The sequence below is a fragment of the Aulonocara stuartgranti genome (genome assembly GCF_965226115.1).
Source record: "Aulonocara stuartgranti genome assembly, chromosome: 14".
Lineage (NCBI taxonomy): Eukaryota > Metazoa > Chordata > Actinopteri > Cichliformes > Cichlidae > Aulonocara > Aulonocara stuartgranti.
In genome coordinates, this window is record NC_138950.1 from 26,846,260 (window position 1) to 26,869,312 (window position 23,053).

At 40.6% G+C, this 23,053-nt stretch overlaps 1 protein-coding gene across 7 annotated transcripts in view; it reads left to right on the top strand.

The window, feature by feature from the left end:
• Positions 1–369: 369 nt before the first annotated feature.
• Positions 370–23,053, top strand: part of LOC309687883 (uncharacterized protein) — a 264,343-nt gene continuing 241,659 nt past the window's right edge. The window contains exons 1-5 of one of the 7 annotated variants that reach the window (XR_014270888.1): positions 370–1,022; positions 3,009–3,167; positions 3,514–3,556; positions 14,160–14,203; positions 14,291–15,649. Coding sequence is in view for 4 of the 7 variants with exons in the window: in XM_082503168.1 (XP_082359294.1) it covers positions 5,831–8,620 (2,790 nt within the window). In the remaining 3 variants the exon portion in view is untranslated. Of the gene's footprint in view, positions 1,023–3,008; positions 3,557–5,668; positions 13,053–14,159; positions 14,204–14,290; positions 15,650–23,053 lie in introns of those variants that run through there. The other 6 variants (XR_014270889.1, XR_014270887.1, XM_082503168.1 and 3 more) reach the window with 6 other exon arrangements.

Consider the following 23,053-nt stretch of genomic DNA (forward strand, 5'->3'; position numbering starts at 1 on the left):
TCAGATGCTGAATTGGATTGTTCATCAAATTCATTAATTTCTTTGCAATTAAATACCCATTTTTCAAATGTGCCCTATATGTGGCAAAAAGTTTCAAATACAATAATACTATGTCACTTCATACCTATTATGCCTCTATCCCAAGCCTATTCAAATGGCGGCCCGCGGGCCAAATGCGGCCCAGAAGCAACCTGCGAGTGGCCCTGCCTGTGGTCCTGGCAGAAAGACAGAGAAAACGCAAAAAATTAGTTAATTTAAAAAAAAAAAATTTAAAATTCCTACAGCGTAGTGTAGACTGTGAATGCAACACTCCTAGTAGCCTAGCAATATTTAACCCACAATGCACCGTGATGTAAACATATTAAACAATCATCGTAATGTATGATGCGACAACAGCATGTCTTTCTCACTCCAAAAGCGCAAAATTGACAATGAAAACTGTCGGTTTAACCCTGCCTGGACTGACAAATACTTATTAATTTTACCGAGTTTAATAATCTTACAACCGGAGTTGTACTACCATGGTGAAGGTCCTGTACAGCCCAAGAGAGAGCTGCAGCAGCTTCCCTTCGTGTTTGCTTCTTGGCGAAGAAGAAAAGGCCTTTCACAGATTCTGAAACAGCGAAATACTGCATGCTGGCCGTGGTGGATGCGGTGAAAAGTGATGAAAAAATTTAAAGTAAGTGTGACATCTGCTATTAAAAACGTACCCCTGTCAGACAGTTCAAATATTCGTAGAGTTGAAGTTCTGGCGTCAGACGAGTTTGAAATGCTGTTAGATGACCTGAAGAAAACTGATGTAATGTCTATAGCAGGAGATCACAGACAGAACTGATAATGCACAGTTGTGCGTATATGTCCGTTTTTTGGATGGGAAATTGCTCGGCTTACTACCGTTAGAGGGACACACAGCTGGCGAAATAATGTTTGAGAAGATTTCAGCTCTTTTTGAGGAAAATGGTCTGGATATGAAGCGTGTCTGTATACTTGTGACGGATGGGGCTCCATCCATGGCAGGAAAAGTGAGTGGTCAGCGAAATATTTATTTTAATTTGAAAGGGAATTATCAAAATGGTTTTTTGTTATTATTATTATTATTATTTCAAATGTGCAAAAAATAGTTTCGTTATAGCTCCCTTTTTTTTAAATGGACCTTTTGGTGTGCATTTGTGAGAGGTCACCAGATTTACAGGGGAATAGGAATAAAAAAATTATTTGTTTTTCAATACAGTTGTGTGGGTTTGAAATTGATCATGATCTGCTGCTTACTGGCTTAAAAAAAAATATCTGGCCCAGATAAATTCCTCGGTTTGAAAATCTGGCCCAACTAACTTCGTAGTTGAATAGCCATGCTCTATCCTATGGGTAGGATCTCTTTTGTAAAAGAGACATTGAGTCTCAATGGGGCTACCTGTGCTTAAGGTGTTTTGCAAGAATTCTTTAGCTCACACTTATAAATAGTTGCTGTAAGACTGTATTGTACATATTGATTATATACAGTTCGTGTATTAAATATTGCCTTACCCAAGAAAATCCAATTTAATTTTAATACCATACAAAAAACATCCTCTCTCAAGGGTTAGTAAAACTACTGGGGGTCACCTTATTGTTGCACCTCTCTTTAGTTGTTACTTTTTCATCACTACTCCTTTTATCCTTTTTCTTTTTCCTCTTGAGCCACAACAAGGATCGCAATCACTGTAATGTGTTGTAATCACATTTCCCAATTTGATAATTGGGGAAAAAAGGGTGTAGTTATGGAACAATATGGAGTAGTAGTTTTCCACAACTGAGACACATTCAAGTTCTCAAACTCCTCCTGCACAGATCCCACAATAAGCCTTTCTGTCTTTTTTCTTTTGTCCTGTCTTTCTTTCTCCCTGCTTCCCTTTCTGTCTCCCATCCCCATTCTTCTGACTCTATCACAGTCTGGTCTCCATTGTGGTGATAGATTATAATGATCTTTAATTAGATCTAAATATAACGATAGGCGCACATTGCCATCAGTGCCTCTCTGTGTGAAGACTGGCTATCATTAGGTTGGGTAATAAGAACCAAAGAAAAGAGGTGAAAAAAGGACTGGGAGAGATGGGGGAAGGGTGGGCAGTGGGGGGGTGGGGGGAGGACAAGGGGGGAAAGAAAGGTTTTTCTTTTTTTTTTAAAGGATGGATGAAAATTGGACTTGGAAAAGGTGATTGGAGATATTCAAGCCACTTTCAAAAACTTGAAGCAATTTACACCAAAGATGTTTCATGGGCATTCAACAAATGTATCATTAAGCACGTCAGCAGTCCATTAAGCTTTTTTTCCCTCTTCTCATTTAAATTCCTCTTTCTCTCAAATAGCACAGGCTAAAACTGTCTTCTCTTTTCCTAGTTTCACATTTTATGATGTTTTGATAATGATATAATTGTTTTTTTTTTTTTGTTTTTTTTTTAATTTCTGATTTATTTCTTTTACATTTATTTAAGAAATCTCCAAAAAGTCAACTCTTCATTTCCACTCCCTTATCATCATTTTATCAGTTTCCGGTAATTATGATAGTCACAAATATTTTTCAACTTTATTGTTTATTACATGTCCATTAAAGGTTAAGTTCCCTATTCCCAGCTGTTGTCAGATTTAATCGTTGATAATACCAAGCTTTTCCGTATTTTTCTAGATGAATCTTTATTCCGGTATTGTAGATAAAGGGGAAATTTGCTTGAGCTATGTTTATGTCCTAAGCTTGCATCTCAATTTTAAACTGTCATAAACATCTAACTGAAGAAAAACATATATACAATGCTCATAAATAAAAAAAAATGAGGTGGAACAAAATTACGTGCACAAGGTCCCGGAGCGAAAGAAACAGAATAAAAAGAAAGCAGAATAACAAGTAATACAAATAAATAGAGCACAACAACCTGAGTATTATAAATGCAAGTACTAAAGTAATACAAATAAATAGAGTTCTTGCTCTATGTCCCAGTTTTGTGTATACTTACCTCGATTTCTTTGTGCTACAGTTCCATCATTACACCACCGCTCCAACTGAACTCGCCTTTTGGATACTGGTCATAACTATCATTGGAATTACACCACACTCCAATCTCTAGGAGGGAAATTTCCACAACTCACTGCCAGCCCTTCTTCCACCGTCACTCACAGGGAATCCTGGAATCCAGGTCAGCTCTTCATCTCTGCACCCAACTCACCACTTAGACCTTTGTTTTGTGTGAATTTAACTCAGGTGTCTCCGTACCTGGTTCTGCACTTGAGTCCAGTTCTGTACAGGCCTTTGGCCCCTGCTGACACTTGCCCCTGCTGGCAGCATTTTATCCTTTAAGCTGGAAGTTTGAGTGTTCTGTGCAGTGTATTTGCTGTTCCTAAGTCTCTTCTAGACAGAGATCTCAGATGTCATCCCTGGGATCTGCTGGAGCCACTTATTGAGTTTGGAGGTCACATGCTCCAGTTACCACAATTGGCTTTAACTTTCGCATCTTTTATGCCTTTCTTCCACTTATGGTACAGAAAACAACAATGGTGGAGTTTGCGTTCTCTAGTCGCATGACAGGTGAGTCCTAGTAAATCATTTCCCAGTACGTGTACATTACAGAAGCTATTTTTAAAAATTATGACTATTATTTTGCTAGCTATCAAACTCGCTGGAGAAATGCACTGAGTGTGATGCAGTATGGCAGCGCTATTATGGAATATGCTGTGAACTTAGCTAACATTACTTAACATTAGCCCGATGCATAACTAGCCAACTTAAGGCTTTCTGATTAACCCTCTGGGGTTGACGGACCCAGAGTCTCCATTTCAACTTGGGTCGAACGTGCGGACTTCAAACTATATGCTGCTTTTTAAATTGTGTTGATAGGCCACGTAAAACTGATGTTTGTTTGTTTTTCTGAATAAAACAGTGGCATTTACTCTGGGAAGAAACGGTAAAAACGACGTTTTCTAAGGAGAGCGCTAGCAAACACGCTTTGCCTGTGAGTGAAAAAAGAAAAAGAAAAAACACTCCTTCCATATTGGTGGAAAAATGTACCATGTCAACCAATAAAAAAATGATATGGCAACATGTGGCATTTGGTTGTTTGGGAAGAGGGGGAAGTTTTAGGAGTGACCGCGAGAGAAAGCGAGTGAGCGAAAGAGAGAGAGAGAGAGTTTTGATATTTGAGAGATTTGTGACGTTTACCATGTTTGGAGTCTCAAGTTAGTATGTTGTCTTGTGTAGGTAGTGTGTAGTGTAGTGGTTTTTTTGTTTTGTGTGTCAGTTCTACTAGTGAATGTCACAGTTGCTGCAAAAAAGCCACCAAAGGCATATTGCAGTGTAAACGCTGTCTCCACATGGAAAACAGGAGTGATACACCTGCTGTCAGACCTGCCGGATTTATCCCTGTGCTGTTCTCATCTATGTTATAGTGGACACAAACTATTTTTTGGAGTTGCATAAATAATGTGTGTCCCTTTTTATTCGATGCAGAGCACCTGATTGTACCATATAACCATATAACTTTGTTGTTTGCAAAAGTTGTGCATTGCAGTCAAAAATATCACTTTCTACTGGTATTTTAAATTTTGTCTGAATTTAGATAAATGGTGCTGATATAGTTTGTCAAAATGAGAAAATAACAGATTGGCGCGAGATAAATAGTTTTTAAAGGTGAAATATAGAGGCCAAATCAAAAGTAGTCAAAAATGGCCAATTATACCCTGGACACCAGAGGGTTAAAGGCTAAAAGCAAAGTTGTCACCAAGTACTGTTATTATTTGTGTGTATTGCTGCAGCTTTTTTGAGTATTAACTTGGTGCCTTTGGGTGAAATAATGGTAATATGAGGGACCGATCCATATGGTCACAAAGAATGGCCACTTGTTTCTGTGCTACCAAAGTTCCCCGGCTTTCACTCAAAATGTTTATCGTCAGCACCGACACATTAAACTACTTAAACATTATAAATGTCTTCAAGCTCACACCGAGGCCCGTGGGGCACTATCAGCCACTGAGACAGTAGACACATTTATGTGTATTTGTATATGAATATTTCATACTTTAAGGCTGCCTGTTTATTTAAGGGAGATGAACAAAATACATTGGAATTGTACATAATAATATCACAGATGATAAATTAAATAGATTTTAAGTAGATGCTTGTGCATTTTTAAAGTCTTATATGTTAAATTGAACTATGTGATGTGTTCAAAGCCTCTCCCAGTCAGTGCTGTTCTCCATGCCTGTCTGACTGTACATGATGTTATTAGCACAACCACTTTAAAGGTGATCATTTAGGACTTCAGCAATAATGCAGACAGCAATGTAGTTAGCAATAAAACAGTTTTATTGGGAATTAACTTATAAAAGAAACAACAAACAAACATCTGTCTCCTATTTCTTGTCACACAGGAAAGACACATCAATATCTGATGAGAAAACTTATTTATTTCTTTTTTGTTTTTGTTTTTCAACAGGAGAAGAATATCTCTAACAAGTTGATTTGATCTTAATTTTTAACTGAAATTTGCATTTTCAGTTCATACACTATGTATATAAGGTGACGGTTTCATTTTGCAGATATTTTTGTGTGGTGCGTTTTTCTATGTCTTAACAGAAGGGGAACAAAGGTGTTTAAGTTCACCTAGGATGATTGGAGGAAAACAACAAAAAAGGGAATATGGCGGCGCACACAGTTGCAGCAGCTCGATGTACCACTGGTCAGTGTGGTGTTTGGTTATCTTTGTACGTTTTGTGTTTTGTTTTGTGCGCGATCAGTCAAGCGAATAACATCTTCAGCAGACATGATCTTCTTAAGATCGGAGTGAGTTACCGTGTGAGCGTGACCATGGAATTTATCCACTCACACAAAATACCAGAGGAAGTAGCGAGGAGACCGGGCGCTCCTTGGATTACTATTCCGGCGGGAGGGAGACGCAGACGGCGACGAGAGAGAAGGAGGAAGCGAGGCTGCCGGGCTGGCGTGCTAACCAGGCTAAGGAGGAAGCCTTTCAAACCACCGCTCCCGAGTTTATATCTCTCGAATGTCAGATCCTTGGCGAACAAGATGGACGAACTAAGGTTACAAATAACAACGGACAATCACATCAAAAACTCATGTATTCTTCTAATCACTGAGTCCTGGCTGCATCAGTCCATCCCGGACTCTGCTATTGAGCTAGCAGGCTACACCGCACAGCGCCAGGATAGAACAAACAATTCCGGTAAGAGAAAAGGAGGGGGAATCTGCATATACGTGAATAACAGCTGGTGTACAAACACAGTGATCATAGACCGTCACTGTTCTCCGGACATAGAATATCTGACTGTCAAATGCAGGCCCATCTATCTTCCACGGGAGTTCACTGTTGTGGTAATAACAACTGTTTACATACCGCCAGATGCAAATACTAACGTGGCACTAGCGCTTTTGCACACGAATATCAACAATAAACTCAATAAATATCCTGACGCAGTGCACATTATAGCGGGTGATTTTAATCAGGTGGATTTAAAAACAGCTATCCCTAATTTCCACCAGCATGTGAAGTGTGCCACGAGAGGGGCTAACACCTTAGATAAAGTCTATTCCAACATCAAGAAGGGCTACAGGGCAAGACCCTTACCACATCTGGGCCAATCTGACCATTTATCCCTGCTCCTAATTCCTGCATATGCCCCAATCAGGAAAACTGCGTCGACCATCACTAAAACTATAACAACATGGCCAGAGGGCACTTCTCAACAGCTACAGGACTGCTTTGACAGAACCAACTGGAATATCTTCCAACATCAAGACCTGGAAATGTTCACAAACAGTGTCCTCTGTTACATCAAACACTGTATAGACACTGTCACAGTAGACAAGCAGATCCGGGTTTATACCAACCAAAAGCCATGGATGACCCGGGAAGTCCAGCAGCTGTTAAAAGAGAGGAACAGCGCCTTCAGGTCCGGAAGCAGGGAGAGCTACAGCAGGGCTAGAGCCAACCTGAAAAAAGGCATTAAGAAGGCCAAGGCGGACTATAGGAAGAAGATCGAGAACCACCTGGAGAGTAAGAACAGCCGGCTGGTGTGGCAGGGTGTCCAGCAGCTGACAAACTACAAGTCCAAATCAGGTATGGCTGAAGGTGACCCAGCATTGGCGGAGGAGCTGAACATCTTCTTCACACGCTTTGAGGTCACTGCACCCTATGCCTCAGAGGAACAGCTACACCATACAGCCCACAGCAGCAGTACCATCATCACTCTGGAGGAGCATGAAGTGAGGCGCACCCTGCGGGCTGTTAACCCGAGGAAGGCAGCCGGCCCAGATGGCGTACCAGGACGTGTGCTGAGAGACTGCGCAGACCAGCTTGCCTATATTTTCACCAGGATTTTTAACCAATCCCTTGAACAGTCAAACATCCCACCCTGCCTCAAGACCTCCACCATAATACCCTTGCCCAAGAAATCTCATATCTCTAGCCTAAATGACTATAGACCAGTGGCACTAACCCCGGTGGTGATGAAGTGCTTTGAGAAACTTGTGCGTTACCACATTACAGCAGCCCTACCCAGCAGCCTTGACCCACACCAGTTTGCCTACAGAGCAAACCGATCGACAGAGGACGCCATAGCAACAGCACTCAATGTAGCATTAACACATCTGGAGAGGCAAGGAAGCTATGTGCGTATGCTCTTTGTGGATTATAGCTCGGCATTTAACACCATTCTTCCATACAAACTGGACGCCAAGCTAAAAGACCTAGGGCTTCCTCACAGCACCTGTAAGTGGATCAATAGCTTCCTCACCGACCGCAGACAGAGAGTGAGAGTGGGACGTTACACATCTCCAGCCCTAAATCTAAGCACTGGGTCTCCACAGGGCTGCGTGCTTAGTCCACTGCTCTACTCGCTTTATACACACGACTGCACCCCCGCCCACCAGAGCAACGCCATTGTAAAGTTCGCAGATGACACTACTGTGGTGGGGCTCATATCTGGGGGAGATGAGTCTGCCTACAGAGATGAGGTGGAGCGGCTGTCTTCATGGTGCAAGGATAACAACCTTCTCCTAAACACGAAAAAGACCAAAGAACTCATAATTGACTACAGAAGACACAAGACAGAAATCCAACCACTAATCATCAGCGACGACTGTGTGGAGAGGGTGGCAGACTTCCGCTTCTTGGGAGTCAGCATAGAGGGAAACCTATCCTGGAGTGTGAATACCTCTGAGCTACTGAAAAAGACACAACAGAGACTGTACTTTCTGAGAGTGCTTAGGAAGAACAACATCACACAGAGACTGCTGGTGTCTTTCTACAGAGCCTCCATCGAAAGCATACTAACGTACTGCATAGGCATATGGTACGCTAGCTGCACAGTGGCTCAGAGGAAAGCACTCCAGGGAGTAATCAACGCTGCCCAAAGGACAATCGGCTGCCCTCTCCTCAAACTGAAAGACCTACACAGTTCCCGCTGCCTCAAAAGAGCCCATAACATCATAAAGGACACCTCACACCCTGGACACTCCATGTTCGAACTGCTGCCTTCAGGTAAACGGTATAGAACAACATACACAAGGACTAACAGACTCAAACACAGTTTCTACCCAATTGCAATATCATGTCTCAATGCTACTAAAAGTAGATGACTTTCATTGCCCCTGTTGTCATTTGTGCCCTTGATGTTGGAATGCTTTCAGACATGTTTTGTTGGATGCGCTAACAAATTGATTGAGTGATTGATTGTTTGAGTGATATATCAACTAGGTCGTATGTTGAGTGTCTGTATGGGGCCTTAGGCCTGGATTGCTTGGGTGTATCTACGGTATGAGAATACTGTATTTTATATGTATTTCTATCTTTTATATCCTATCATTATAGTTTTTAAGTATTTAATTATAGTTTTTAAGTATTTATCTTTTGTGATGTTGCACTGACCAGAGACATCTTTCAATTTCATTGTACCTGTGACAATGACAATAAAGAATATTCATTCATTCATTTGTTTTAATTTTCACATGGTCTTACTGAGGTGATGCGAATTGAGACACGTGCATTCTTTTTTTTTTTTGTTGGCTGGGGGGGGATGTGCTGGAAAAGCTTGAAAAGGGACCTTGAAAGTACTTAAAAAGTGCTTGAATTTGACCCTGAAAAAGGCGTATGAACCCTGATTACAGTATATGTATATATGTTAGTGTATTGTTGTGTGAAGGGCCAAAGATGGCGCCTGTGTGTTTGGCATGCCGTCTATCGCTCTCTTCTATTTGTTTTATTTTATTGTTTTTAGTCAATTTTGTGCAACATGTCAGCCCTGCATTGTTTTATGATCGCCAGACATTATTGGAAATAGGCTCATCTACCCAAGCTTTAGCTCGGTTTGGAAATGACAACCAAGGCTTTCTGCCTCCCGATTTGGAAGTAACACCACCTCACTGGCGCTCCTTACCATTGCCACTGGATGTGCGGAAGCGACGCAGGAGACGAGGTAACCGTGGAGGTCACCTTGTCAAACTGAGACTCAGGATCTCTTGTTTTCCTCATGAGCTTCGCTCAATTTGTCGATCCTGCCCGCGACTCTTGGTGCCGTTGCGTGCTTTGGACCCGGTGGACTCCTGCTTGGTTCCTGTTGTGGGATCTCTCGAGAAGGGTTCTGCAAAACCCTCTCCTCTCCGACATCTGCGTTGGCGTGGAGTGGACCAAACAAACCTCCGACCTGTGGATCTGGTTGTTGCTGCCTCGGAAGCTCCCGAGCCAATTCCTCTCAGGTTGGGATTAATTAACGCCAGATCGGTGGCAAATAAGACATTCATTTTGAAGGAATTTTTCGCTTCCCATGCACTGGATTTTCTTTGCTTGACTGAAACTTGGATTCCACCCGGTGAGTTAAGTGCCTTTTCTGAATTACTGCCGGCTGGTTGTGCCTTTTTTAGTGTTCCGAGAGTTTCTGGTCGCGGAGGAGGGCTAGCTGTTGTTTTTAAGGCACATCTTGACTTTAAGCAGCTATCCCCATCAACACGCCACACCAGTTTTGAACTCTGTTTGTGTGAACTGGGCCACTCGTCTTCGCTGTTGTGTGCGATTGTTTATCGGCCCCCAAAATATAACAAGGAGTTTTTATCCGAGTTCTCAGAGTTTCTTGCTGACTGTGCATCACGGTATGACCAGATCCTTTTACTTGGTGATTTTAATATACACGTCTGCTGCCCGGGGAAGCCCCTGGCTAAGGACTTTCTGGACTTAGTGAACTCTTTTAACTTTATTCAGTCTGTTAAAGGTGCCACTCAAGAACGTGGTCACACACTGGACTTGGTTTTATCACATGGTTTATCTGTCCAAAACGTACTTGTCGAGGATGCGGTGTTTTCTGACCATATGCCTATTTTATGTGATATTGTTCTTTTTAATCCTGTTCTTAAGCGTGCTGTACCTGCTCGATGTTATCGTGCTTTTGGCTCAGATACTGCCGAGCGGTTTTCCATATTGTTTGACCAATTTATTTCTTATCCTCCTGAGTTGTCCATCTCAGATGGATTAGTTTCTTGTTTGGATTCTACTTGTAAATCTGTCCTCGACGCTGTCGCTCCTTTTATATTCAGACAATGCAAGCCAAAGGCTAGTCCTTGGCTAACTGATTTTACCAGAGCCGCTAGAAAAGAATGTAGAAGATGTGAAAGACGGTGGAAAAAAGATAGGCTGTGCGTCTCTATGGAAGCTCTTAAGACTAGCTGGAAAGTCTATCAGAGAGCAGTAAAGGCTGCCAAGCACTCCTATTTTTCTCAACTTATTGCTGCCAGCTCGCATAACCCTCGTGTTCTATATAACACTATAAATTCTGTACTTAATCCGGAAGGCTATATTCTTTTGCACTCTTCTGCGGTTATGTGCAATAAGTTTCTTAATTATTTTGTGGAAAAGGTTGCTAGTTTGAGACCTCCGACTCTACCTATTGCTGACCCAGCCATGCATGGTTCTTGCTCAAGTCTGTTCTCTGCTTTTCTACCAATTGTTTTATCTGATTTAGAGAAACTTGTGTTGAATGCTAAACCGTGTGGCTCTCCAAATGACGTTGTTCCTCCCCGTTTTCTTAAAAAGGTATTTCCCATCATCGGACCACATATTCTGAACATTATTAATACTAGTCTTTTGTCTGGTCAAGTACCTAGGGAATTTAAGCATGCAGTCATACATCCTTTACTTAAGAAACCAGGCTTAGACAGTTCAGTCATATCAAATTTTAGACCCATCTCTAAGCTTCCCTTTCTTAGTAAGATTCTGTAAAGGATTGTTTATACTCAGTTGATGGACTACTTGAATGACTCTAAATTGTCAGAAATCTTTCAGTCCGGCTTTAAGCCATTCCACAGCACGGAGACAGCCCTCGTAAAAGTTATGAATGACATCCTGATAGCGACAGACCGTGGTAAATATGCAGTGCTGGTCTTGTTGGACATGACAGCTGCATTTGACACTGTGGATCACGATTGGCTGATCTCCCGCTTACAGCACGGTGTGGGAATTACTGGTTCGGCACTTTTGTGGTTAAAGTCCTATCTTTTAAATAGGACATTTTGTGTTAAGTTGGGGTCGGCTTCATCCTCTGTGGCCCCTCTGCTTTGGGGTGTTCCACAGGGATCTATTCTTGGGCCGTTATTGTTTTCATTGTACCTCTTGCCTCTTGCCGCGATTTTCCGAAAGCATAAAGTGCCATTCCATCTATACGCAGATGACTGCCAGCTCTACTTACCTTTTAGTCATTCTGATAGTCTCCCAACTGGACCTCTGCTTGACTGCCTTACTGATGTCAAAGCATGGATGGCAAACAACTTTTTAAATTTTAATGATCGGAATAGAGATGGCACGATACCACTTTTTTATGTCCGATACCGATACCGATATCATAAATTTGGATATCTGCCGATACCGATATGAATCCGATATAGTGTGTTTTAATCAACAAAACTGTTTTTTAAATATCTTGCTGCATTTTGTATAAGTTCATACTCAAGTTTAAAACAACAACTACACTAAAGCTATTCTGTTATACCTGTATGCAAAAAAAAATATTTCATAGTTCAGCAATACTGATCAATCTAATAAACTTAAACCTACACCATCCTCCCTATTCTGGTATTTTAAAGAGTACTTAGCATAAATATTAAGCAACCTAACTAATAGGGTTCCAACTCCCAGCAACAACAAAAATAAATAAATAAAAAATAGGGAACCACCCCTCACGCTCCACCTCATGATGCTTAATCGACGTAATCAACCTTAATTTGATGCAGTGTGAAAAAAAATGCACAGAAATCAATTATTTTTCAAGAAATATTAAATAGATTCAACATCTTTCTTCAACAAAATTGCAGACTGCACAGATGGTACCTTCCCAAAGGAAAAAGTACTATAGCTTACTAGGGTATATTAGACTTAACAGTTACTATATACAATAATGGACTTCTATACATTTTACATCAGATTAAAACTTTGGGTGTAAGATTCAGATAAATATTAAATAATTAAAAGCTCGACATTTTAAATGAGAATAAGAAAGAAAAGTATGTCTTTGTGCCCTCTTTTCCCTGTTAATGCCCTATCGGCCCCCCTGGCTAAACTTTGCTAGATCCGCCCCTGCACAGTTACCAGCCGTCAGCTACGTAGAAAAAGATCCTGGAGTAGAAAGTAATATTAAATAAATTCTAACAACAGCTGATCAAGCTTAAACGTGCTGCTGTTGTTCAGCCGCTGGTTTCCTCTGTCTGGTGCAAAGTGGGCCAAAAGCAAACAAGAGACACGGACTCGCGACAGAAAAGCCGATCAGCTGATCATTAAGCAGTTTCATGATTGAAGTAGCAGCCGGAGAGCGAGAGGCAGTCGCTCGTTAAGCTTAACGCAGGAATGCTTTACAAACATTCAGAGATGGACTTACACACTTGCTTTACTTCTCTCGGGGATAACTTTGTCGGAGATGAAATGCCAGGTTGCTAGCGAAGCTCCAAATGCTATCCAGACCACCGACAGGTCCCGCATGCCACAGCCGCTCTATCACGTGATGCATACTGCTCCGAGTGCTAACGTTCTGAGGTGAGTTACGGCGTGTTGCAAGTTTTGTGAGGTGCTTTCGTGATATTTAATGGATCGGATTACATTTTTTATTTTTCTCCGATATCCGATCCAGTAATTTAGGTCAGTATCGGACCGATACCGATACGTAATATCGGATCGGTCCATCTCTAGATCGGAAGACAGAAGCAATTTTATTTGGCCCAAATCGTTCTTCTCATACTCTGGATGTTGATCTTGCAGCTTTGACTTCCCAACTAAAGAGTTCGATCACAAATCTCAGAGTTAAAATTGATTCTGCACTCACCTTTGATGACCATGTAAACGGGGTGGTAAAATCAGCATTTTATCACCTCAGACGTTTATCAAAGGTTAAGCCCTTTCTTTCCAAACGTGACTTGGAAAGCGTTATTCATGCCTTTATTACCTCACGTTTAGATTATTGTAATTCTCTTTTAACAGGGGTTGGGCAGGGCACTTTGTCACGCTTGCAATTAGTGCAAAATGCTGCGGCACGATTTTTAACTGGTAGAAGAAAATTTGATCACATCACTCCGATTTTGGCCTCTTTACACTGGCTTCCAATTGAATTCAGGATCCGTTTTAAAGTCCTTTTATTGGCTTTTAAATCTCTAAATGGTCTGGCACCTGTTTATTTGTCTGATTTGTTGAAGCCCCACGTCCCCACTCGTTCCCTTCGGTCAGCTGAGCAGTTGCTGCTTTCTGTCCCAAAGTCACGGCTGAAACTTAGAGGAGACCGAGCGTTCTCTGTTGCCGCGCCGATGCTTTGGAATAACCTTCCTCTCCATATTAGACAGGCTGCATCAGTGCCAGTTTTTAAGTCTTTATGAAAAACCTATTTTTATTCCCTGGCTTTTAACTCTGTGGGTAACTGACATTTTTATTTTATTTTTATTATTTTTATTTTTTTATTTTTTCATTTTTTTTATTGTTTTTTAACTTTATTGCTATGTCTGGTTTTATTACTATGTGCATATTAGTATTGTACAGCACTTTGGTCTACCAGGTGTGTTTTTAAAGTGCTATATAAATAAATAATTGATGATGATGATGATGATGATGATATGTACCAAAAAGTTGATTCTGTTCTGGACGTTGTGTTTTCAGTGGGCGAAACATTTCATCACTCATCCTAATGACTTCTTCAGTCAGTAAGCTCTCCAATTCTCCCTATCTGCATATGTTTTGCTCTCAGTTTTTAGGGTCAGCGCCTTACTCTATTTGTCGTTCTCCCTTAGATCGCTCAAGTACGGCATCAGTCCTCCCAGCACGCCAGGCTCTGTGCTTTCGTTTTCTCCTCATCATTGTACATTTACCCTGTCACTGCAAATAGCTCTCACCTTTGTAAATACCCCGTCACTGTAAATAAACCTAATTCACTGCACTCCCGAGCCTCTGTGTGTTTCTGTCACATGAGTCCACCCTTTAGAGTCACCTAACAGGATTGGATATCGGGGAGAAATAAAAATATGTAACCCAATCCAATAAATATCACAAAAAAACCTCACAAAACTTGTGACATGGCATAACCAAGGTCATGACCTTAGCACATCGGAACAGTATGCGTCACGTGATAGAGTGGTTATCGTGTGCGAGATCTGTCGGCGGTCATGTCAGCGGTGTGAGTTACTTCAGGCTGAAAGAAGAAAAAAGCAAGACTGCTGAGTGTAACTTATGCAATGCAAGTGTTTCACAAGGTGGTAGCAGTGTTGGGAACTTTAACACCGCAAACATGATTAACCACTTACCGAAATACCAGAGAAAGGAGTACATGGAATTTATCCAGGCCTCCAATGTTCCGAAGAAACACACAAACAGAAAGTATTCAGAGGCGTGAGAAACTCCCTCCAGAAAGCAATAAAGCAAAGCTGATAATGGAGAAAATTGTTGAATTTATTGTGCTTGATGACCAACCCCTTCTGTTGTGGAAAATGTCGGTTTTTGATGCTTAATGGAGCATTTGGAGCCTCGCTATATGCTGCCGAACTGGCATTTCATCTCAGAGCAAGCTATCCCAGAGAAGTACAAGCAGGTGTGTAAGTTCATCTCTGAATGTTTGGAAAGCATGACCTTAAAATATATTCTGTGTATTTTCTGAAGAACAGGAGCAATGTTCTTAAGTATTTATCTTATCGTGCTAGTATTATTCCAATACCTGCTTTTTATTTCTATGTTAATGAGCAAAGTCACAAATTCAGCAGGAGATTAAGCAGTTGTTTACCCCATGTAGTATTTGTTTAGTGTTTTAGGCATTACAAGAAACTATTTTTCATTTATTTTTATGTATTATATACTTCTGACCCCGGTCACATCTGGAAATCAAATTTCAAGATGGTTCTTATTACAACTACTTGAAAAGTTATGGTTTTTTTTTGTTTGTTTGTTTGTTAGCTAAATACCAATCTCATGTCATCTCTGGTGTTTTTCTTGGTCATCAATTAATAGCCATTTGTTTTTCTCAACAAATCCATTACCATACTATCACTGCTACTCTGTCTTCCTTTCTTGGTGTCTCTTTTGTATCTTCTTTATGGTTAAGTACACTCAGTTCTCAACTTTAAATACAAAAAAGAACAAAAGAGAAAAAACAGCTTAAAAGAAAGACCACAGGTAGAAAGATAGAAAATATAAAAGGCTCCAGAAAAAGCAAAAATTAAAATGGGAGAATAACTTTGATACTGTTAGTAGTCCAAGAGAGATTGGTTTGTTTTGCCCATGTTTTTATCATGTAATTTTCATGTCTTAACCTTTTCAATGTAATAAAGAAGCACATAACAGAGCTCATCATTAACACCCTAATAAAGCACTGCATCTGTCATCATTTCATTCATTTCATTTATTTGTTCATTTTCAGGCACAACAAATACCTATATTGAACATAAAATGCACAAAACAAAAAACAAAAATTGCCTGAAAAAGGAGTGGGACGAAGAAAACTTATTAAATCCCACCCCTATACTCACTCATCAACAAAAAAAACAAACTTCCCGCAGCTACGCCCATCATTGCATACAGACCCATCAACAGCCCCGGGCACATACAAGCATCTAAACGGCAGCTCACAAACAACAATTAGAGCCTTCATAACTGAATACAGAATATATAAATTATAAATTGCATTACCACAGGTAACAGGCAGTAATAACTACAAGTAACAAACACACATACATATACATACATATATATCTACACACACATGTACATATATGTACATACATACGCACACTTTTTTTTTTTTTTTTTGGAATCCATACCAAAAAAAAAAAAAAAAAAAAAATCCATACCAGGAATCCATACCAGGGCAGCACGGTGGCACGGTGGTTAGCACTGCTGCCGCACAGCAAGAAGGTCCTGAGTTCAATTCCACCATCAGGTCGGGGTCTTTCTGTGTGGAGTTTGCATGTTCTCCCCATGTTTGCGTGGGTTCTCTCCGGGTACTCCGGCTTCCTCCCACCATCCAAAGACATGCAGCTCGTGGGGATAGGTTAATTGGATAATCCAAATTGCCACTAGGTGTGAATGTGCGAGTGAATGTGAGTGTGAATGGTTGTCTGTCCCTGTGTGTTAGCCCTGCGACAGACTGGCGACCTGTCCAGGGTGTACCCTGCCTCTCGCCCTATGACAGCTGGGATAGGCTCCAGCACCCCCCGCGACCCTGAAAAGGAGAAGCGGAAGCGAATGGATGGATGGATGGATGGATGGATGGATCCATACCAGCAATGGTAAGAGAACAGACATGATTATGTGCAGCATGCCTAACTGGTGTTGAGGTACAGTGTAATCCCTATTGTGTACTGAATAGGTGTTGTTAAACATAAAATGGTTTATATGCTGTACACTATACTGGATAACACAGACAAATGAAAGTAAGCATAAATTACACATACACTCTTTTAGGTAATCTTGTGTGTATTTTCTTTAAGTAGTCTTCAGGACCAGGTTTTCAGGGTTCTTGAAGGAAATTTGAAGACTCTTCCTTATAAGCTAAATGCCTTTTGTTCTATTAACTGTTAAGATGATCCCACACTGCATCAGTAATGTTGAGGTCTGAGCTCTGGGGAGGCCAATCCATGATAGTGTTCCATTGTGTGTTTTTCTATTCAGGTATTCTTTCACTGCACTGGCACTGTGTTTGGAATCATTGTCATACTGAAAAAGGATGCCTTTTCGCATAGTATTGGATGGTGTATCAAAGTCTAACAGTACTTTTCTGTGTTTATAATTACACCAGTTTTGACAAGATTCCCTATATCACTAGCTTAAATGTAGCCCCAAAACACGATAGTCTTAACTGTGTTTTACTGATACAGACACTCAGTTTTTGTACCTCTTTTCTGACCTTCTCTACACAATACAAGAATTTTAATTTGGGATTCATCACATGCAGTTCTCGTGCAGTTTAGCATATCAGCCTTTTCTCCCTTTTTCCCTTGCTTGAGTACTTCATGCAGGTTCTCTCAGGTCCTGTGTCAGGTCATTGCTGAATATTTTCCTGATGTTAAAAAACTACTTATTGGTTCTTTGCTAAGTTGCCTGTAATGTGTAGTCACAACAGTGGTTCATGCCTTGAGTTTTGGTGCTTTGAATTAATCAAAGGTTAATATTAAATTGCTTAAAAAATCCTCTAAAAATGGTGAGGTACAAGGATGGATTGAAATTGGATGAAAAAGTAGCCAATGTCCAAATAAAAACTTGTGAAGTGAGGGGTGGCAAGAGACCTTTGCACAGTACTTTAGCCATATTTGTATAAAAGTAGTTTATTGTATAAACAATGAATAGCTACTATGTGCTCTACATACCTGGGCCTTTTGAAATCTTTTTCCTAATGTTCCTCTGTTTGTGTGTGCTACACGAGGGGATAAGATTGTAAATGAGAGGCAGTAGGGTGCACTAACAATGTTTGATAAGACCTGGGGTTCCAAATGATCACTCCTCTGTCTTTCGCTTTCTCTCCTCCTCTCTCGAGCTCCTACTTCACCTCTCCTCACTCCCTCCCACTGCTTTCTCTCCATGCCACGTTGCTTTGGGTAATTTACCAGCAGCAGGATATGCCTTCAAGCTCTCAACCACAAACAGATAAAGACATGAATGCGCACACACACACACACACACACACACACACACACACACACACACACACACACACACACACACACACTGCAAAACACTTCAGAAAGCTTTCTGCATAACCTACAAAAATAAACACAAATATGTACTTATAAAACACACACACACACACACACACACACACACACAGAAAACAATGCATTCATACCAGTATATAAATACAGTTCATTAGTTACAGTTCTACACCTGATGCTTAATAAATAAATAAAAGAACAATAGTCACATTTATACTTGTAATCTTAACTGACTGAGTAGTCAGAAAGATCTCAGAAGGACCTAGAAACTAGGAAATTCATGGAAGTTAAATATGACTTTTTAGTCTAACAAACTTTGTAAGATTTATATTAAGTGAAATCCCTATAGCAGTGTTGCCAGACTCTGGATTCAAATGATACAGAAACCTGACAAAGAAGGTTTTAACCAAGAACATTTTTGCTGTGAGGACTAAACACTGCCACACTGTGCTACCCTCTCATGCGTTTTCAAAAGTCTCTGTCTTCTAATTGACTTCCTGCTTTCTTTGCAAATGTGTTTGCATTGTGTGCTGCTGCTGATTTTGTTACTTACTGTGCAATGAAGAATTCCTGCTTGACTGATCCCTGTGGTTCAAATGCCTTGATTGAGCAATTTGAAGAATATCCGCACTGCTGTCTACCTAACTAACCCACAGTGGAGCTCCTCTCTGGCAACACAGTCCAGTAAATAAATAAATCAAAAGCACAGTGTTAGTAAAATACTTGTTTTGGTACAATACTTCCAACTGCTGATGTTTTTGGAACGCTGCAATTGTAACCAAACATTTAAAACAATTCTCTTTTTAAACTAGTGTTGCAAAGTACTTCTTCAGCTCTGTCGAGTCTAGATTTTTCTTTTTTATCATATCTGTCTTGAATCCCCAAACAATGCATAAAAATCAGATTGCACTCTTTTCAGTTAACGTAAGAGTAAGTATAGGTGTCACGGGCCTGGGTCTGAGGGACCCAGTGTTATTAAATATGTTATGGACATGTATATTTTTGGTGCTGCTGTCCCTCGTCTGTGTGTGTGTGTGTGTGTGTGTGTGTGTGTGTGTGTGTGTGCTGAGCACCGGTTTACAGGCATCATCAGGTCTGGTGGGTGTGTTCAGGCTGGAGGCTGGCCACACCTGAGGGAGAGGATCACACACCTGCAACTGATCAGGAGCTACAAAGCAGTGTGGCTGAGAGCTCCTCGACGTGGGATTATTGCATGAGACTCCAGGACTCCTATTGTTTCCCCAGGAGAAGTGTCGAGCGCCAGACAGCAGCCAGCACGGGGAGTGCTGAGACGCGGACTTTTCGGGGAGGACACCACACGGGAGTAAAGGGAGAGCATGGGGATTTATTGCCATTTATCGCACGGTAAATAAACGCACCGTTTGCAGTGAAGAGTCCTACGTTTTGGGTCCTATTTTTCTCCACATCCCCATGGTCTGCCACGCGGACCGTGACAATAGGGGTCCAAATCTTTTGCTAACATATTTATTTTTAGATCATTACAATTCAGATTTACACTTTTTGGTAGGTTACTATCTCTCTTAAATTTAGATATCAATGTTACTCCAAACTACCATCTTAGAGGAAACCTGTCTAAAGATGCAAACATATTGCCCAGCTGGAGAGTGAAGGTTTAACCAGCTGAATTACAGCAGAGACTGATCTGTTTTCACTCTGACAGCATGCTGACTATAATGAAGACATTGTTTGTTTGTCTTCAGAACAGGAAGAAGAGATGAAATGTATTTCTACCATTCCTGTTTCATTGTGATTGGAGATTTACACCAAATAAATAAGGAATGTCAATTTACATTTTGGACATCAATGTGTTGTTTTTTTTTTTCAAATAAATTATTAAATTTAATGTAGGGCTGTTTTCTTAGTGTAGCAGTTTTGCAGTTAAGAAGTCAGTCTATTTGAAAATAAATATTGAAAAAGACAGATGACTTGTTTGCTTTTTACTTTCTATATATTGTTTTTTTCAATAAATGGCATGTTTTGTCTCATTCCATTTTATTCTTGTTGCATGTTCATGCTCTACTTGGAACCTTGTTAAGATCCAAGATAATATGCAAAATATGATTTTTTTTTTTTTTTTTTTTTTTGCCATTTTTCAAGCGGTCTTAAACTTTTGATCGGGACTGTATTTACTTTCAAACATTGCCTCAGAGTTCATTGTGTGGGGGAAAAGGCCTATATCTAGAAAACTATTTGATATATAAAGGTAAGATTTCACAGGACTCATTATATATCTTCAAGTTTTGTACCATACAATTTTGAATCAAATCAGAGATGGCTGAGAAGAAAATGTTCCAAAAATTAGCTGATTTGAGACTGAATGACCCTTCTGGTAAAAGCAGCCATGTAAGAGTCAGTGAAAATGTGCAATGTAATTTCAATTGATGCAACAAACTAAATACCAGACTGATTTATTATGACCATTTACTGATTTTTTTTGTTGTTCATGTGGCGAATTACACCCCCTGTTCCACTGTTTTCGTACAACTACATTTTTGAAAGGAATTGCAGTGAAAAATATTTAATGAAATCCTATGAGCCTTTGCAGCCTTTGGGTGCAAAGGTGTTAAGCAAATGTCATCATGCATGATGTGATGAGGCGTTTTTGGAATGCTGCAGCAACATAAAATAGTAGGTGCTCTGTTTAATAACCTGGCACTTAACACCAATAAAACCAAAGAGATGGCCAGTGACTACAGGAGACATACGGAAGACTCTACCCAGCTCGACTTCTACAGGGACTCTGTCATCAGAGTTTCATCCTTTAAATTCCTGGAAACCTACATTGCGGAGTGTCGCGGGGTCCTCTCCTAAGCTTCTCCCGAACAAATACAGGCGTAGTCAGAAAGCATTCAGTGAGGATAATTTATTCTGCCGGCCTCCCAGGTGCACAAAAAGTTATTTACAAAGAAAATAGAACCGACTTAAGTCATCACAAACAAACATCCATATACAAAACACAGTCTGCATGTTACCCTCTCTGTAACAGCTCTCTGGAGAGAAGAACACAGGTAGGCCCTGACCGCCTTCTCTTATACCCCATAGCCCCTCCCACTAGGCGTAATGGTCATCTCTTTATTATTTCTTTTATCAAACAGTCTTTCCCCCTCAGCTTATTTCCTGCTGTATTCCTACAATACATATATGTATATACAAACATCTATGGCCATTTCCAGGCAGCCTACAGTGTTTCACAATAACACAAAACAAACCAAAAAATAATAGAATAGAATAGAATAGAATTCAACTTTATTGTCATTGCACATGCACAGGTACAGGGCAACGAAATGCAGTTTGCATCCATCCAGAAGTGCTTTAGTGATATAGATATATTACAATATATATTAGCAATAATATAGATATGTGAGTATATTACAGAAATGGGTCTATTATGGTATGTTATAATGTACACGGTATGAAGTATGTTGTGAATATTCTATAACTATAAGTATGTACAGGCTGTAGTGAGTACAAGCTATGTACAGGATATGAACAGGATATAAATATGAAAAACTATACAGAATATGAAATAAATAACTTTACAGAATCTGGGATATACAGCTATACAGAAATGGGAACTATGCAAGTTGTAAACAGTTGTAGGATTAAAAATTATCGAATGTACAGAATGATTATTTACACAGAGCTATACAGTAGTGCAGTTAAGATAAGTGAGGGTGTAGATAGTTTCTACAGAGGCTATATAAAGTGCTAGTGGTTGTGAGTGGTGGTTCAGTCCATGTTATTATTGTGTTTGAGGGTACAGTTGTCCATTGTGGGTGTGTGTATGTTCAGTCCATGAGTTTAACGTGGGTCAGATGTCAGGAGGCAGAGTTCAGGAGTCTGACAGCTGTGGGGAAGAAGCTGTTCCGGTACCTGGTGGTCTTAGTTGGCCACCCTTCTGCGCTGCCCAAAATATACCTCTCACCCCTTGTTGTTTATCTGCCCGGTCGACGAAAAGACGCGCAGCCACGGTAATTGTAGAAACTAATGGTGGTGGTGCGTGTATGCGCCCAGATCAGCTGTCTGCGGCTCGGGATGGTGTAACTCCGTCACAGGAGCCTCTCTCTGGGTGTGCGAACAATAGCAGCGGTGGTTAAAAAGGCACATCAGAGACTAGTTTTCCTGTGAGTGCTTAGGAGGACTTGCACAGAGGAAAAGCTGTCGGAGGCCTTCTCCGCTTCACCATTGAGAGTGTACTGATGTACTGTATCACAGTGTGGTACACTGGCTGCTCAGCAGCAGACAAGAGCTGTGCAGAAGGTTATCAACAATGCCCAGAGAACCAGTGGCTGCACACTGCCCTCCCTAGAGGACATCTCCAGCTCTCTGTGTCTCAGCAGGGCAAAGAAAATAATCAAAGAATCTTCCCACCCTGAACAGCACTTGTTCAACCTCCTGCCCTTGAGCAGGTGGTACAGGTGCATAACGAGCTGGACAAATAGGCTTAAAAACAATTTCATCCCCTGGGCCATTTGAACTCTCAACTGCTGTAAATAAAGAAAACCTTCCAAATCTGAAACATTTTACAATATTTCTTTTTGAGTGCAATAGCTATTCTGTTGTGAATGTCATTCCTTTAACTCCAGCCATGCTCTAAATGTACTAACATGTTTACCTGCTCTTAATGCTTTTATTTTTAAGCCATATTTATTTATTTATTTTTCACCTACTGTTTTGCACTGAACACAATAGTTTTATGAATCTTGTTCTAAATTTCAAATGTACAATGACAATAAAGGTGTCACGGTTCGCGCTGGCAAACCGTGGGTGTGTGGGAAAGTAGGACCCAAAATGCAGGACTTTTCAATGCAAGCAGTGCGTTTATTTACAGTGACGTAA